This window comes from Eleutherodactylus coqui, chromosome 8, assembly GCF_035609145.1.
Source record: "Eleutherodactylus coqui strain aEleCoq1 chromosome 8, aEleCoq1.hap1, whole genome shotgun sequence".
In the NCBI taxonomy this organism is placed as follows: Eukaryota; Metazoa; Chordata; class Amphibia; order Anura; family Eleutherodactylidae; genus Eleutherodactylus; species Eleutherodactylus coqui.
This window is the reverse complement of record NC_089844.1, coordinates 146251679-146269836: the sequence shown is the minus strand read 5'-3', so window position 1 is coordinate 146269836 and position 18158 is coordinate 146251679. Positions and strand designations below refer to the sequence as shown.

At 42.9% G+C, this 18158-nt stretch overlaps 2 protein-coding genes across 3 annotated transcripts in view; one reads left to right on the top strand and one right to left on the bottom strand.

Annotated features, from left to right (window-relative positions):
* Positions 1-542: 542 nt before the first annotated feature.
* Positions 543-11956, top strand: RPL3L (ribosomal protein L3 like). Of its 2 annotated transcripts, none has more exons than XM_066576643.1 (10): positions 543-660; positions 5017-5209; positions 8631-8799; positions 8866-9001; positions 9265-9451; positions 9651-9811; positions 10171-10272; positions 10689-10784; positions 11264-11383; positions 11662-11954. In XM_066576643.1, the coding sequence occupies exons 1-10, from the start codon at positions 658-660 to the stop codon at positions 11716-11718; spliced, it is 1224 nt and encodes a 407-aa protein (XP_066432740.1). In that variant the 5' UTR covers positions 543-657; the 3' UTR covers positions 11719-11954. The 2 variants fall into 2 exon arrangements, with proteins under 2 accessions (XP_066432740.1, XP_066432739.1); XM_066576642.1 differs by lacking the exon at positions 543-660 and adding an exon at positions 4052-4120 and having other exon boundaries at positions 11662-11956.
* Positions 11957-12745: 789 nt separating this feature from the next.
* LOC136576968 (testis-expressed protein 2-like) overlaps positions 12746-18158 on the bottom strand; it is a 65060-nt gene continuing 59647 nt past the window's right edge. The window contains exons 10-12 of the mRNA XM_066576641.1: positions 17345-17557; positions 14939-15059; positions 12746-13750 (exon numbers count right to left, since the gene is read on the bottom strand). Of these exons, the coding sequence (XP_066432738.1) occupies positions 13643-13750; positions 14939-15059; positions 17345-17557 (442 nt within the window). The 3' untranslated portion in view covers positions 12746-13642. The remainder of the gene's footprint in view (positions 13751-14938; positions 15060-17344; positions 17558-18158) is intronic.

The window sequence follows — 18158 nt, the reverse complement described above, 5'->3', positions numbered from 1 at the left end:
ATGTGTGTAGTGTATGGAGATATCATAGCAGCAGTCTACATCCACCAGCTCAGGGATAAAGAAATCCTGCTAGACATAGAAAGCAGAAGAAACATCAGGTAAACATTACCCACAGACGTATGACTTGATTGGTCTTGACGGGCATCTCAATGCTCTAAATTGTTAAACAGTAGTTGAAGTTTTCCTTTAAGCGGTAACTTTACCCTACCTCTTCAAAAGTAAGGAAAGTGATGTTACACGGTATAGACTTGTTTCCACGCCTTCTGATACATCAGCCTATTTTACAATCTACACCAGTAAAAAAGGGACTTTCATGTTATTCATGAAGAGAAGAAGGCTCGTACCCTCATTCATTCATAAAGGAGCAGGTGATAAGATGCCAACAGACCTCTCACAATGACAAGCTCTGTGCAAATGGTGCCACTTTTCTAGGTTAACCTTCCCCTGGGAACTCACTACTCTGACAACTGACCTTCCCCCATAGGACGCTCCTGATTAATATCAAGGGTTCCCAGCATCCCCCTTGCCGCTGAAATGAATATAGAAGCTTATGAAGCCTGAAGCTAAATTTGTGTCTCCAACTTCTTAAGTATCACAGTTGGATCAGCACTTGGCAAAAGCCTCTTTCTTCCAGCAGCCAGGTCCGGGACAAGTCCTATGGTCTGTATGTCTCTACCAAAGCTTGGCAATTTAATATTATCCTCCTCATAGAGGTAACAGGAATAAGTGGTATTAAATCTGCCGGGTGGGACAATCATATTGTGCCCATCGCTTGTGGACTATGACCATGCTATGTAACTATAGACAGGTGTATTATCTACAAGGGCAAGATGCACTTTTTTTGGAGGGGGGGGGGGGGGAGAATAGCCATGCGTGATTTAGTATTTAGTCATCATTGTAATTTAGTCGGAATTTAGTATTACAATCACCTTCTTTTATTTTCTAAATGTATAGTGGAACAATGTGTAGAAGTGTGTTTTGGCTTCTTTTTGATATCGATATATACGAGTAAGTAATGTATAAGTATATTCTCACTGGGTCTCCACCAGTTGTTGTGTAGGAATTTTCACCTAGAACTTTTTATATAAAATTGTTGTTGTTACAAAGTTTTTGAACCTCTTTTTTAACTTGAGGAGTAATGTTTTGTTCCCCCATGGCCACTCTTGGGCATGTATTCATTGTTCTTGGGGAGCTGTTCAATAGAGCACTGAAAGCAACCCTCCAGGCCTGCAGAAACAAAAATGTCCATATCGCTTCTCTGACTACCTGATGCACACTGTGTATAGCATGTATTGGTAGTCTAAGGTACTACATACTGATTTGACTGGCCAGTACTGATCCTGTAGGCAGCACTAGTTAATCAAAATAAGTGTAGTGTCTCAGACTAATAATATATACTAATGCACAATGTACATCAGGTAGTCAGAGAAGGAGTTCGGCCATTTTTGTCTCTCCAGGCCCGGAGGGTCACTTGAAGTCTATTCGAAAAAGTTTCAAAAGTAAGCAATTTCCTGAATATCTTGTGTAAACCTTTTACCATTCCTTAAAGTGACTGCGCAGTTTCAGGACAAAATTCTTCAAGGATGGAGGGGTATATGACCTACAGTTGTTCTTTTCTGCCTTCCCTACCATCCACCAGCACAAGGCCACGGTTTCAGCCTACCAATGTAGCTGGTGCAATTTTCTGACTACTTTCCAATTCAGACGTTCTGATTGAAGGCTGTGCAGCTCCGATGTCGGAAGATGTCCGACAGGGTATTCTTACTGTATATTACTGGCCGCTTTGTTGTCGGGGACCTCTCCAGCATGTCCCATACTGCAATACTGGCTCTAGCCAGCAGATGGCGCCATTGTTTAATGGCAGAAAGAGAAAACCCCCTAGGAAACCCTGAATCCAAAATTGGATTGCAAAGGGTTAATACACACTGTGCATTTCTCTTTGATTGGCCAGCACTGATCACATGAGCAGCTCTGGCCATTCAGAGTGCAGGTGTAGTGTATAGGTAGTCTAACACTACCAATTCACTGTGGAGAGTAGGTAGTGTGAAGATTGCGTCGGCCATCTTGTACAGCCAAGAAAGGGACCTAGAACAGAGGGACGGCAGAGAAAAGCAACTGCAGGTGATATACCCCCTGCCGGCTCTGGTCCTGGGACAGAATTTTGTCCTGAAACCAGAGGGTCACTTTAAAGGGAATGTATCACCAGAAAAGGAGCTATTACATAAATAAGCTTTTCATGGTATACCATTTTGCCAATTTATTGCTGTTAATATATTAAAAAATAATGAAATATGTCAATTTTACACCAGTCACTGAGCTGTGTCATGGTAGGCTAACACTTCCTGCCACTTTTCAACTTTCCTGGGTACTACCCATGTCAATTAATACTCGGATACCCCACCGAACCTACAGTAGAGCCAAATAGCGTAACAAACCAATGTCACAAGAAATATTGATCTGAAGCGCATATCAATACAGTGAAAACACAAATGACACTAGGAATTCATCATTAAATGACAGTGCAGAGGGGGTGGGTAAACAGATGATGAGGAAGAAGATGATGACAATGAGAGTGAAGACTGGAGCAGATGGTAAGGAATTGCAATAGCAACTAGTGAAATGCTGTCACTAATGATAGCTTTCCTTCTGTCTTTCCCTAATTCTTCTCTGAAATTATCCATGAACACCAGACACCACTGCCCCTAAGCAGCCTTCAGTTATCCTTATTGACATCCCTGTCAAAAACACTATCCCTGAAAACAAGAGGCCAAGAAGCTGACACACAATTCTGAAATATGATCAAAGACAGACAGAAACAAACAAGGAATCGAAACAAGATTGGACTAGAAATAACCACACTGGCTGGACAGACTAGATTAGAACTAAGTACTTACGGCTAGAACAAGGAATGCTAAGTGAAACACTTGCTGTCACAGCTATCAAGCGCACCACACTGCAGAAACCAAAAGTATGTATAAAGGTTCACCAATTAGGCACTCCTCTCTGTAACAAGTGTGGTCCACTGATTCTCTGCAATGGGTTATAGCAACTGCCCCAACAACAACTTAGAAAGCAGAAGATAATGATACAGCAGGAGTTCTCCTTCTGATTGTAAATAAGGGAGATGGAACAATACCTCTGCAGCACCACCTATTAGAAAGCAGCATCCCTGCAAGTCAGACTCTTTATACAAGCCTTGTAACAATGACTGTGAATTGAAAGCCAATCCAGAATCCATACACAGACAGCTGTGTAGGTGTATGGATTCTGGTTTGGCTTTCAATTCACAGTCATTGTTACAAGGCTTGTATAAAGAGTTTAACATTGACTTGCAGGAATGCTGCCTTCCAATAGGTGGCGCTGCAGAGGTATTGTTCCATTTCTCTTTTTTTGCATATTACCTAGAGGAGCATGAATGGCCTTATAAGTCGCCTCACTCACCTTCCAGGTGTTCTCCTTAACAAGGATAGCGTTCCTGACCTACTGGTTGTAACACACCTCTAATATAAATTTGGAGACAGATAACATAGGATCACATCATTCACAATATGTGATAGTGAGCGCGAAGCTCCTCCTCCGTCCTCCCCCTCCCAGCAGAGGGAGCGCTGCACATAGCACAGAGCATGCTCACTACACTCTCCCATACAAGTAATTAGATTACTTCATTTTCTTACATCCAGGTGCCTACGGTAAAGCAGATATCTGGAACTGCTGAAAATACGATAAAAATATGCAATAATAAGCTGATTAGAAAATTAGTATGTTTCAATATATATGTTAATTAGGAAAGAAAGTAAAGCAATACATTTACTTTAAAGGAGAAATTTTAATTGTCACACAGACTTGTTTGCACAAACATTTCTTTTCTAAGATTTCCATCGAAAAAAAGTGTCTTGAATTCTTAAAAGAATATTGGTCCCTTTTTTGGAAAAAGGGATGAGAAGGGAAGATGAGAGAATAGAATAGTCAGAGTAGACGGAAGGAAGAGGAGCGGGAGACCAGAGATGGGGAAAGAAGAGGAGTAGAAGAAAGAAGGTTAAAGGAGAAGAAGATGAGGTATGGGAGGTGTGATAGGACAGGAAGAAGGATAAGAAGAAAGGATAGAGGAGAACAGAGAAGGGTATGAAAAGTGGACAAAGGAGGGGAAGAATGATTGAAGGTACGGGAGAAGAGAAGGAGTGACAAGGGAAGAAGAGCGGGGAGAAGGAGAAAAGGGGAGAGGAGGGACAGAAGAGTGCACAGTAGAGGAGAAGAGGGTGGAGGAAAAGATAGGAAGGGAAGAAGAGGGGAAAGAAGAAGGAGACGAGAAGAAATAAAGGATAGAGGGCTGCACAGTAGAGGAACAGAGGGACGAGGAAGGGAATAGAGAGGAGAAAGGAAGAAGAGTGGAAAGAAAGTACAGAGGAGAAGTGGGTGGAGGAAAGAATAAGAAGGGAAGAAGAGGTTAGAGGAGAGGTAGAGAGGGAGGTATGGGGGGACAGGAAATGCAGAATAGAGAGAGATGGGTTGAGAGATGTTGAAGGGAATAAGAGAAAAATGGGTGGAGGAGAGCAGCAGAGAGATGGTAGAAGAAGGGAGATGAATGTAGCAGAGAGGAGGTGAAAGAAGAGAGTACAGGAGGGAGGAGAGGAACTCCAGGGTTAATAATTGGAAATACTTGTCTAAAAAGCTGAAAATTACTATATAACATTATACATCCCTGTTCTATTCATAGTCAATATGAGAATACCTCCTGGTGTTTACACGCAGTGTATGTGCAGTCAGTAGGTGTCAGATGATATATTTACAGAATGATGATCTCACAGGGACAGACAGATCATTTTACCGCTCTGCTCGGCCGCATAGCAGCTCTGAGTGTTTATAAAGAGGCTCTTCCTGTTCTACAATGGTATATTCTAATACAACTTTCCTACTGACTCTGTCCCTGAAGCCATTTGGGTCTGTTGCATTCTTTCAAAGGTTATTGTTATTTGCATGAGTGATAAATCATCTAAACTCTTCTAAATTTGATTACAGTCTCATCGTAAGTTCTCAGCCCCCCGTCATGGACATCTTGGGTTTCTCCCCCATAAGCGCAGTAAACGTCACCGGGGTAAAGTGAAGACTTGGCCAAAAGATGACCCTAGCAAACCTGTTCACCTTACAGCCTTCCTCGGCTATAAGGCTGGGATGACTCACACTCTGCGAGAGATCCACCGACCCGGACTCAGTATGTGGAAAAATACATGTGATACAAAATGATACTCAACATCATCCTTCTACTCGAAATTTTATCCTAGAGTATAAAAAGATTTATCCAAAAGCAGGATTGAGGTTTATTCTAGAGTAAGGCCGCCTGCAGACGGCCGGGTCGGATTCGCTGCGAGAATTCTCGCAGTAGGACCCGACCCGAGTGCCTGCAGAGAGCAGCACGGAACTCACCCGCAGCTCCGGCTCTTTCATGTGCCGGCTGCCAGGCAGCCGGCGCAGAGCGGAGCCGGCGGCCGGGAGTGACGTGGTTTGTTTTCTGCGCGTGATTTCGAGCAGACAAACCGCGGCTGTCTTCATAGGATTGCGTATTGTAATGCAATCCTATGCAGGCGTGTACGGGCGGAAATTCTGCAGGGAATCCTGCCACGGAATTTCCGCATGTGTGCAGGAGGCCTAAGGAAGAACATGATCCTAGAGTAGAGAAAAGCCTTATAGTAAGCCAGACAAAAGTACTGTATATACTCGAGTATTAGCCGACCCGAGTATAAGCCGAATCAATAAGTTTTACCACAAAAAATTGGTAAAACTTATTGACTCGAGTATAAGCCTAGCTACACTTGAGTATATAGTAGGTTAAAAAAAAGGCAATACTCACATATCAGCCGGCGTCTGTGTCCCCGATGCAATGCTCTCCCTGGTGGTGCAGAAAGCTGCTGCAATCTTCTCCCCGCTGTCTTCTCCCTGGCTTGCTTTTACAGAATGGCTGTGATTGGTTTATCAAGCGCCGGCTGTGATTGGCCGGCACTCGATCCAATCACAGTGCTGACGGCAGGGATTTGAAAAGCAAGCCAGGGAGAAGACAGCGGGGTGAAGACTGCAGCAGCTGTCCGCACTGCCTGTGACAGCATCGTGCTGGGGACAGCATCGTGTCGGGGACACCCATCGCCGGCTGATAGGTGAGTATTGAGTTTTTTTTGTTTTTTTTTTACCTCACTCGAATATAAGCCGAGGGGGGCCTTTTCAGCACATTTTTTTGTGCTGAAAAACTCGGCTTATACTCAAGTATATACGGTAGGTCTGAGCTGTATCCCAGAGTAGGATGTAACCTAGAAAAAGTAAAAGTAGAACTCAGCTATGTCTGAGAATTGAGTAGAGCTTTATGCAAAAGTAGGACTGAGCTGTCTCCTAGATTAATGAAAAGCCTTACCCAATGGTAGGACTGAGTTTTATCTTAGAATAGAGAAGAAACTTAGTGTACAATAGTAACAGAAACACGTGCCTCAGCACTTATACAATATTTGAATAAAATTGAACAACTGTTGTTTATACTAACAATGCATAAAAATGCAATATCCTTGGTATAATTTTTTGATCAAAGCATGTGGGCCCATCTGCAACATCTAGACAAACCTTATTGGTCGGGTACCTAGCTCTAAAAGGTGCCTCTCCTTGGGCCAAGGGCCTCCAATGGGCTCCGGGAAAGCTGGATATCTGGCTATATACTTTCAGTAAGCCACATGGGACAGATGGGTGAATAGATTGCAAGTCAAAAGGGCAGCCACTTTCTCCATGTTTTGTATGAATTATCCAAAAGTAGAACTGAGCTTTTGCCTAGAGTAAAGAAGAACCTTACCTCAAGATATGACTGAGCTTTATCTTGGAGTATAAGAGGGACTTATCATAGAGTATGTCTGAGCTTTGCCCTAGAGTAGAAGGTCTTATCTAAAAGCATGACAGCTTTATCCTAAAGAAGAACCTAAGGTTCCTTTTACATGGGCCAATAAAAAGTTCATATTCCGCATCCAGTAGAAATCTGAACGATTATCATTCACTTCTCGTTCGTCGTTCAGTATAGGCATGCATAAAACTGGAGAACAGATTGCCTCGTATATACAGGCGGTCCTTCATTTATGAATGTTTGCCTGTTAACTGTAAATGGAAGTTTATGGGCCGGAATGATTTCCGGACCCCTCTGCCTCCATTTACTAGTGATGATAGTCCCTGTGTAAAAGCACAGGAATAATTATTGCTAGGATGACCTGTTGGGCATCTGCACCCAACAGGTCATCCTGTGTAAAAGGGCCTTTATTCTAAAGTAGGACTGAGCTTTAGACTAGAATAGGGAAGGGCCTTATCCAAAATTAGGACCGTGCTTCAAAGTAGAGTAAAGAAGAGCCTTATCTGAAAGTAAAATTGAGCTTCATCCCAAAATAGGAACAATCGTGATCCAAAAGTAAGACTAAGCATTATCCTAGAGTGGAGAGGGCTTTATCCTAAAGGAGAACTGAGCTTTTTCCTTGAATAGGAGAAGGCCTTATCCAAAAGTATGGCTTAGCTGTATTCTAAAGAAGAGCCTTATCCAAAACTAGGACTGAGCTTTATTCTAGAGTAAAGAACAACCTTATTCTAAAGAACGACTTGAGTTTTAGCCTAGCATATAAGACTGAGCTTTGTCCCAGAATGAGAAAAGCTTGATCCAAAAATAAGACTTAGCATTATCCCAGAGTGGAGAAGAACTGAGCTTTATCCTAAACCTGGAGAGGGCCTTATCCAAAAGTAGGACTGATCTTTATCCTAGAGCAAAGAAGAGCCTTATCCTAAAGTTAGACTGGCCTTTATCTTAGAGTAGAGAAGAGCTTTATTTCAAAATATAACAGAAGGCCCATTTACACGTAACGATTATCGCTCAAAATTCGTTCAAATGACGGAAAATGAGTGCAAATCGTTCCGTGTAAACACGGGCATCATGCACTTTTTGTTTGCACTTTTTGTTTGAAGGATGGATTTAAGGTTAACTTAAAATCGATTGTTCAGTTACTGAGATATAAAGCAAACATGTTTATCTCTCAATAGACAGCATGTTGTTATCTCCACGGCATATTTATACTAGTTGGGAGATTACAATGTAATCTGCCAGCAGCAGCGAGGAGAACATTGCGGCTGTTTACACAGCTGGGTGTGTGTTTAAACACATGTTGGGACCTGCAACCAGCTCTGGGAGGTCCCTTTACATGCAAATGAAGATGATACTGTGTTAATGTTCATTAACACTTTATGCAAATAGATTGCTAAATCTTTCAATCTTTCAGTCCTTTGAAAGATTGTCTTAGCATGTACGGCCTTTTTCACACCGGCTACAAATTTGCAAGATGCATGTTTGTGAAGCCCATGGTTTCCAATGGGTTCTTTCACATGAGCAAGGTTTGTAGCCTACAAAATCTTACAATTCTGTAGCTTGTATGAAAGAGGTAAGCTTTATTTTAGAGCAAGAAAGGGTCTTATCCAAAAGTAGGACTGATCCTTATCCTAGAGGGGCGAAGGACTGAGCTTAATCAGTGAATAGAAAAGAGGGCATCATGGTCATTTCAGATGTGAAAGAAAATGATCATGCCTCATTAAGTAAATACATAATTTTGTAACATTCATTTTTATCAATATAGAGATTTCTAAGCGCGAGGAAATAGAAGCAGTAACGATCATAGAAACCCCTCCAATGGTCATAGTTGGGATAGTGGGATATGTGGAGACTCCTCGAGGATTGAGAGGTTTGAAGACCATATTTGCTGAGCACATTAGTGACGAGTGCAAGAGACGCTTCTATAAGAACTGGTAAGTCTTTCAGGGGTGTGATTGTATGTCAATCTGGACTCTTCCACATTCATTGGTGTTCTTTAGGTATAAGAGCAAGAAAAAGGCCTTTACAAAGTATTGCAAAAAATGGCAGGATGAACAAGGCAAGAAGCAGCTTGAAAAAGACTTTGCTGCCATGAAGAAGTACTGCAAGGTTATCCGGGTGATAGTGCATACTCAGGTAAGGAAAAGACATGGATGAAGAGGAATGCATTTAGTACTTTCTGGTTTATAACGGAAGTTTTTGGTTAAGTACTGTAAGTGGTGTAGTGAGATGGAGCACCTTCTTCAAGGCAACACAATGAGCACCGCAGATTGGTAGAAATTAAGTTACCTTGCACTGCTCCACCTACCTGTCCAAAAAGATGACGAGTTTCTGAGTCTTGAGATTTATTCGATTTCAGTGTTTTTAGTCTTAAAAGTCATTGAACTTCTTTTCTGCAGATGAAACTCCTGCCCTTGCGACAAAAAAAGGCTCATGTCATGGAGATCCAACTTAATGGTGGGACCATCTCTGAAAAGGTAGACTGGGCTCATGAGAAACTGGAAAAGCAAATCCCAGTGAACACTGTCTTCGGCCAGGATGAGATGATTGATGTAATCGGTGTCACCAAGGGAAAGGGAATGAAAGGTGACTGAGTAGAGTGTGCCCACCAACTACCCCCAAAAATATACCTCCTTACTGACTCTAGTTAATCAACCATTTAAGGAAAACTACTGGTCAATTTTTGTTACCAAAATAGAGAGGGATGTGGATGGCAAGAACATTTTTCACTGAAGTTATGTAGATCATGATGACAGAAATTTATTTACTCTTCATTCTACATTAGGTGTGACTTCTCGTTGGCATACTAAAAAGTTACCCCGCAAAACACACAAGGGTTTACGGAAGGTGGCCTGCATAGGGGCTTGGCACCCTGCTCGTGTTGCCTACACCATAGCCCGAGCTGGGCAGAAGGGCTACCATCATCGTACAGAGATCAACAAGAAGGTACATCAAATATTTTTGTATGCTAAAATGGTCACCTTTATAGTAGGATTGGGTACCTTGTTTTTTTTCGGGAGGTTGTTATTACTGATCTAAAGATGCCCAAGCAGAAATTAATTTGGCACGACTGGTGGTTGCAAGGAGAAAGAAGGATCAGGCATGTTGGATTTCAACAGCTTACTCTTCTATCCCCATTGTAAATAGGCATGCATGCTCAACACAGCATTTGGGGACGTGTGAAGCAATATGGGGGAACATTTGGCTGACAGCTATTTAAAGTATAAAGTGGTTGCCTTTTGCGGGTCACACTAAGTTCCTTATTTACAGTCTACCGATTAGACGTGTTTGTGTTTTTCGCAAAGATTTACCGTATTGGCAGAGGTATCCATCTACAGGATGGAAAGGTTGTGAAGAACAATGCAGCAACACAGTACGACATCACAGACAAGTCCATTACACCACTGGTAAGTGAATCAGTACAAGGGATGCCCCAATATCCAGCAAAATAAAATCCACAAGTCCTTGAGACAACCAATATGGGCATGGCCACAGGTATGGCTCCACCACTGGTGTAAATTGAAGCACTAGGCACCAATTCAAAATTTGTACCTGCCCCCCAAATTAAGTACTGTATAATCTCTAGGAACGCTCTGTTGACTGGCCTTTATGGTTCCTAAGACTATTGTGCAAACCCTACACTCCTTACGATCAACCCACTCTTTTTCATCCAGCACTTTCCATTTTCCAAAACATGTAGGAGTAGAAGATATCTTCACGAAAAATGAAAACTCTAAAAAACAACCATTTTGCTAACATCCCATGATGACCTTTCTCCTGTGCAGTGTAGTGTACTTTAATTTTCACCATTTTTGTTTACCAGGGAGGTTTCCCACATTACGGTACAGTCAACAATGACTATGTCATGCTAAAGGGATGTGTTGTAGGAAGCAAGAAGCGCGTCCTCACTCTCAGGAAGGTAAGCAAATGTTCTGAAGGCACATCCAATAGAAGACAATGGTAGAAACTGGTGTAAATAAAACCAGGAGTGTTTCCCATTACAACCAATCAGAAATGGCCATAGATGATCATTACCAATCGGAAATAAGGGATAACTTGAAATTCTGGTGCAACCCATTTAAAATGGCCCTGCCTATAGATACTCCACAATGTTTTCTACCTAGAGCTAATTTATCTAAATTCAGACTAAGATTAGGAACAGGTACAATGCCTCCTGTAATTACCCCGTCATAACTCAAACTATTCTTGTTTAATCATTGGTTCAAAAATAAGGCCCTCATATTTCCTATGAAGTCAGCCATGGGGTGACTTCTTTGACTAGTTATCACCAGTCAGGAAAAATGTCCATTCGCCTACTAAATATCAAGGAAGATCAGAACCTCCAAAAAAGAATTTTTAAATTATATACAGTGGCTCACTCAGATCTTTCTCTCATAGTCTCTGTTGGTCCACACAAGTCGTCGTGCCTTGGAGCCCATCGAACTGAAATTTATCGACACTACATCTAAGTTTGGCCATGGATGCTTCCAGACAGACCAGGAGAAGAGAGTTTTCATGGTAGGTTTATAGGGGCTTTTGCACTAAAAACTTTTTTATAGTCTTTCAATTAGATAAGTGTGATGGGTGGTAGACCGACAACTGATTCCGAGAATGGGGTTCATGGTCTTTCCCAGCAGAGGGCCGGTCACTCTCAATTTCACTCAAGAGGAGATATGGAAAAAGTTGGGTCTTTGGTGGGAAACTCTTTGGTATAAACTTGTAACGCAGATTGCATTGAGCAGATTAAGAATAATGATGTCATTAATTGACAAATGACATTTGTGTCGCCCCTACAGGGACCCCAGAAGAAGCATCTGATAAAAGACAAACAGGAACCAGCTGAGGAAGTGTAGACATTGTGCCATTATTTTTTATTAGTCAAGGAACAGCAATAAAAATGGCCTTGTGATCCTAAGTGTGCGGTCATCACCACCAGAACGGAAAGCATTTTAATTTTTACGTTCCTGTGATAACCCCCTAGCAATCATTCACTAGATACTATAGATTGCAACCCTTGTAAAGTATGCATTGCTTGAACCCCTTTAACCCTCTCACTCCAGAGCCATTTTTTTCCATTACTTTTAATTTCCTGCCTTCCAAAAGCTATAACTTTTTTCACAGGCAAAGCTTAATATACATAAATATATGACAGGCCTCCATTAGGCCTTACGCTACCATAGAAACCCATCGACACCACACGATCGTGTCGCAAGGTGGCTGATGGGGTGATGGAGGGTGCGTTTCTCAGTGTAATTGCTTAGATGCCGTGGTCAGCATTGACCATGGCATCTAAGTGGCTACATGTTTGCAATCAGAGTTAGCTCTGATCACAGCCGTTGCCTGTCAACTGTTAAATACAGCTGACACCCATCATGTATGTAGCAGGCTCAGCTTCCAAACCTGATCCAAACACTCTGGTGGCTGAGGGTGTATGTGTACACCTATGGTTACGAATAGAATAAAGACCAGGGACTAAATACGATTCTCAAGCTAGCCTTGATAGATAGCACGTAAAGGGATTCTGTAATCGGGTTCATGAGGTTTGACTCAGAGCTGACCTGCATGGCCCGTCTCTCCAAGTCCAAGTCAAACTTCATGAATCTGGTGACAGAATCCCTTTAACTAAGAACATTTATGCCTATATGGCATCCAGAGAGGTGAAAACAACCTTTGAGTTGCTGAACATGTATTCAATAGGTAAATTATAGGGTAAAGGGATCATCTGGAGACTCTTGTTGAAGAAACCCTTCCAACACGATGCACCAAGAGATGTGACTCACCTACCTACAACTCAGCTCACCCTCTGAAACAAAGCGAATGGCATCTGTTTATTGAGTCCATACAGACTGACCCCCAGAGAGAAAATAATGGCTCGACCAAAGTTGTGTAATGGTGTTTATTCCAAAATGGCTAGAGGTATCTCACCAAGATGGGTTCCGTGACGGGATAACACGGCAAAATTCATGTAATTGGACAAAATGATATTTTATTGCTTCAGCTCCCTATTAGTCAAAGTTCCAAAATCAAGCTAATCTTGAAGTATTTCTCTTACGCACAAAGGAGGTAGCCATTTTGTGAGCTGGACTAACATTTTTAAGAAAGCATAAAAAAAATAGACTCTAATTATGTGCATATTTTATCGATCCGCAGTTGTTCCTCAGCAACACTGCCCAACATTAGAAAGAATTGATGGAAATTCTGGGAGATCTCCGTATATTACTGACACAACATTCTAGAAAGAGCCCCAATGATATTAATAGACAACTTCTCATTTGCCTTTGTAGGGTGCTTTTGAGGTAACAGAGAGGAGTCCCCAAATCACACCCCGTTCTATTAACCCAAGCAGACAGCATTTCACTCTAAAAGACTGGAGATATCCATTAAACCCAATGAATGCTCATTGATTTTAATGGGAGCCGCGTCACATGATTTTGACACGTTTTCCGGTGATCACCTTAACAGTGGGGGTCCTGCACATGAGAAGGAGGTCGTCTAAATCCCATAAATGGAATCTGAATGCAAAATGGCTGCCACCGCTGTATTGGTCACCAATATCCAACCTAATACCAAAATAGGCTGAGATTGTCCTCTCCACCGTATCTGTAGGTCATACATTAGGGAGACATTTACTCCGATGAGATGGGTCAACTAATCATCTCTCAGGTCCAAAGATCCCAGCGTGCGGCCTACAGTACGTCATGCATTTCAGTTATGTCCAGTTATTATTATTTGACTGTAGGACCATGCAGGGTCTTGGATCCTATGAAGTCTTGTATCCTATGGGACGGGCATGGACTGGTCGGTTGGTGGCTGCCTGGAGGGGTCAAGTCCTGACTGCATGATTGGAAATAATAAGTCGTCCATGTTTGGCATCACTAAAATTTTCTGCAAAAAAAGAAAAAATCAATATCTAATTTCAATAGTAAATATCAGATATAAAAGAGCATAAAAAACACAATTTCTTTTATTCAAACAGTGTATCTGATTTTGGGAAAGCTGGGCGACAAACAATATGGCCAGAAATGAATTAGTGCAGAATTTGGGGTCTAGTTATACATAAAATAGTATTCCATGGCAGACAGTCACTGAATACTCTGAATGGGCCCTATCATGATTGAAGCTTTCCTGTATGGAAATTCTCCCCGTGACCCCGGAGTGCGGCATAAAATCACATGACAAGTTTTCTGTGGATCAGTTTGTGTGAATCCACATTAGATGGGAAAATCCAACAATGTGAGCGACTTCTAACGAGGTCTGGTCATCGGTGCTGGACTAGCCGGGGGCCGGGATGTCACTGCCAACTGTCTGGGGCTTTCTTGTATAGTAGTGTATAGAGTATACCGAGAATGGCGTGATTAAGGTAAACATCCAGCGAAAGCGAATTCTGTGGATGGAAACAATTTGTCACCAAAAGGGGTCAGAGGAGGATGTCAGGAATCATTCTAACTAACAGGGGCTGCACAGTCAAGAGCAGCCGAATACAAGGCTGGTGCTCCGACTAACATGCCTGAATGCACAACTCGTTCTTTAGTACGGATGGGCTGTAACAGTGTATGACCCATTCCAGCACCATTGTGTCTAAGAGAAACAGAAAGGTGAGACTCCAGGGGGCAAAACTTGTATCACTGAGCAACGGAAAACCATCCCCTGGTCGGGTGAATCAGTTGCTGATGGGAGGTCAGAATTTGGCACAGGCAGCATGAATCAATGACCCCTTCCTGTCAGCTGATCAGAACATGTCAGCACCGCCATCTAATCTGCAGCAACTACAAGAAGCTTCCTGTCCGCAGGGGCTAGTATTCCTGCAGAACGATTTGATCACCTAGTGGAATTTACGCCATGACGAGTTCTTGCGGTTCTGAAGGCCAAAGGAGGTCCAACGTCCTACTAGATGGGGGTCTCTGATAAAGAGGCCATTTACTAGATACAGTAAATGGTCAAGAATTAGGTTGGGTGGGAGGGGGTGTAAGTACCATAGGGCTCCATTGTAAACCCAGGTGGATTGTGGGTACTCCTAGTTACTTGTATTATAGCAAAATTGTCTCATTTGGAAACTCCGTGCATTACAAGTACCTGGAACTCATCTTGTAGCTTCTTCTCGATCCACTCCGTTACGTGCATAAATGTCACTTCCCTCTCTCCCAGCTTTGGCCGAACCTTCATCTCCACCTGTGGAGGCGCCCGGAAACTGTACCTAAAACATGGGGGAGAGAATTTTTCTTTGAAACATAAATATCCATAAGCTGAAAAAAATCCCCAGCAAATATTAAGGTGCCTTCACACTTGCGATCACGACAACGCTGCGTTTTTCTTTAACGTAAATGCCAATAGGACTTTCTAATGTTAAAGACACATGGCACACAAATCGCAGAGCACAAACTTGCCATTTTTGTGCCATGTGTTTTTAACATTAGAAAGTCCTATTGGCATTTACGTTAAAGAAAAACGCAGCGTTGTCGTGATCGCAAGTGTGAAGGCACCTTAATAGTAACACTTCTGGGAAAGCTGGGTAATACCTAATGTGGCCATCAGTAGAGTTCGCCAAAAGCTAATCTACTTAGTACGCCGTGGTACAGCCCTGTGCCATAAGCTGTGCATAACTACACAGCTGGCATTCAGGGGTCTGGGTGGCAACTGTAATGGTTGGCCATGTTGGTTCTCATGCAGGTTTCTCAGAAAAAGTTGTTTCTTAGGGCTCACTCACACGGGCGTATGTGGCCTACATATTACGGGCGTATTTTTTAACACGTAGCGCTAAAAGCCTATTGCTTTCTGTTGGGCCACTCACACCTGCGTTTTCTTCACATGCGTATCACACGCATGAAAAGTAACACGACATGTTTTATTCTGGTCTGTATTACATCTGTAATACTTGGCAATATAGGCTATGCAGATTTAACATACGCAGCAAATACACGTTACATGCATATTTGCTGTGTATTACATATTACACCCTTGAAAAATACACACATAACATGCAGTGTCCATATGCCTGTGTGAAAACCAATATGGCCGCCATTACAGCTTCCATGAGTTTTCATCCAGCTTTCCTGTGTACCATATACGCCTTGTTATGTAGTCATATACAACTCTACTCTGACTATAACTAAGCATATTAGACATTCTATGGTCTAGGAAACATGGGTGACAACCAGGGGTGCCCCAAGCTTTTATGCCACCTGAGATGAAATGTGAAAGCATCCCCCCCCCCATACACACACAGAAAAACAATGGTGCCAATAGCAAGTTTCTCCCTTAGTAGCCACAGCAGTAATAATGGTCCTTGTATTAATAGTGTCCTCCATAGTGGTCCCAGGAGTAATAGTGACCCCCATAGTGGCCCCTGTATTAATAGTATCTTCCATAGTGGTCCCAGTAGTAATGGTTACCCCTTTAGTGGCCCTGTATTAATAGTGGCCTCAGTAGTAATAGTGACCTCCCTTAGTATCCCCAGTATTAATAGTGTCCCCCATAGTGGCCCCAATAGTAATAGTGGTCCCTGTATTAAAAGTGACCCCCTTAGTAGCTCCAGCATTAATAGTATCCCCCATAGTGGCCCCAGTAGTAATAGTGGCCCCTGTGTTAATAGTGTCCTCCATAGTGGTCCAAGGAGTAATAGTGACCCCCATAGTGGCCCCTGTATTAATAGTATCTTCCATAGTGGTCCCAGTAGTAATAGTTACCCCTTTAGTGGCCCTGTATTAATAGTGGCCTCAGTAGTAATAGTGACCTCCCTTAGTATCCCCAGTATTAATAGTGTCCCCCATAGTGGCCCCAGTAGTAATAGTGGTCCCTGTATTAAAAGTGACCCCCTTAGTAGCTCCAGCATTAATAGTATCCCCCTTAGTTGGCCCATTAGAAATAGTGCCCCCCTTAATGGCCGCAGTATTAATAGTGTTCTCCAAAGTATACTTCCAGCTGGGCAGTGACCCGTCAAGCATTCAACTCACTTACACTGATGCGCCCGTCTAGCGGCTGTAATCAGGCTGTGGCCCCTGACCGGGAGTCTGTACAGGCCAGTGTCTGCGTGCAGGAACACAGATGCTGGGAGGAGTAAACTGAGGTCACACTCTGATTACAGCAGCATGGCCGCCACTGGACGGGAGCAACACAGTGAGTGAGTTGAATGCTTGTTAAGTTGCTACCTGGCTCACAGAGGGAGCTGACAATTATTTTTTCCTGGTGATTAATATGGCCAGTAAAAATCAATTACAGGCTGAGTGGCAACCTGCTGCCCCTCTGAGGCCCTGCAGACTACCACCTGAGGGGGCAGGCTTAGGTCACCTCATTATAGGGGCGCTCCTGGTGATAACCTGTACTGGAGTCATAATGGTGACTGTAATGCAGCTTTCCTAAGAAACCTTTCAATAGCACTGCTAGAATGGAACGACTCAAGGACTTATATCTTTGGGTATTTTTTGATTTTTAAGTAGAAATGCCCTCTTAGCTATGGTTTTATCACACGGAATGAGCAGTTACCATATGCGGTCAGTAGGTGGCGGGGGGATGTTCACAGCCAGTGTGCCCTCCAGCTCCTGCAGCTCCACGGTCAGCAGCAGCGGGGTGTTGGACACCTCTTCTATCTTCCTCTTGATGTACTCGTTCTCTGTGGCTTTCTGGAAATATCGAGACTTGGCGATTTTATCTACAAAGCGTAGGATCCGCCGACTGGTGCTGTTCCCTCCTGTAAAACTGCAGAAGACTATTCAGAGTTAGCAACTGCAATGGCAGCCATATTGGTTACCACCCAGCTTTCCCAGGAATGGATATAGCTGAGTAGAAGTTTTAAAAACTTGATAGAAGAGGAGGACTGAAGAGGTCTAGGGGCACATGACGAGAACATTGTTCTTCCTCTTTACAAGTCACTGGTCAGACCACACATGGAATATTGTGGACAGTTTGGGGCACCGGAACTCAAGAAGGACATATCAGAGCTTGAGCGAGAACAAAGGTGGGCAACTAAAGTAATAAATGGAATGGGCGGACTACAATACCCAGAAAGGTTACCAAAATTGAGGGTATTTAGTTTAGGAAAAAGGCGGCTGAGGGGCGACTTAATAACTATGTATAAATATATCAGGGGTCAATACAGAGATCTGTCCCATCATCTATTTACACCCAGGACTGTGATGGTAACGAGGGGGAATTCTCTACCTCTAGAGGAAAGAAGGTTTCCACACCGACATAGAAGGAGTTCTTTACTGTAAGAGCAGTGAGACTATGGAACTCTCTGCCTGAGGACGTAGTGATGGAGAACTCACTAAGGCCGCTCTCAAATGGGCGTCTTTTTACA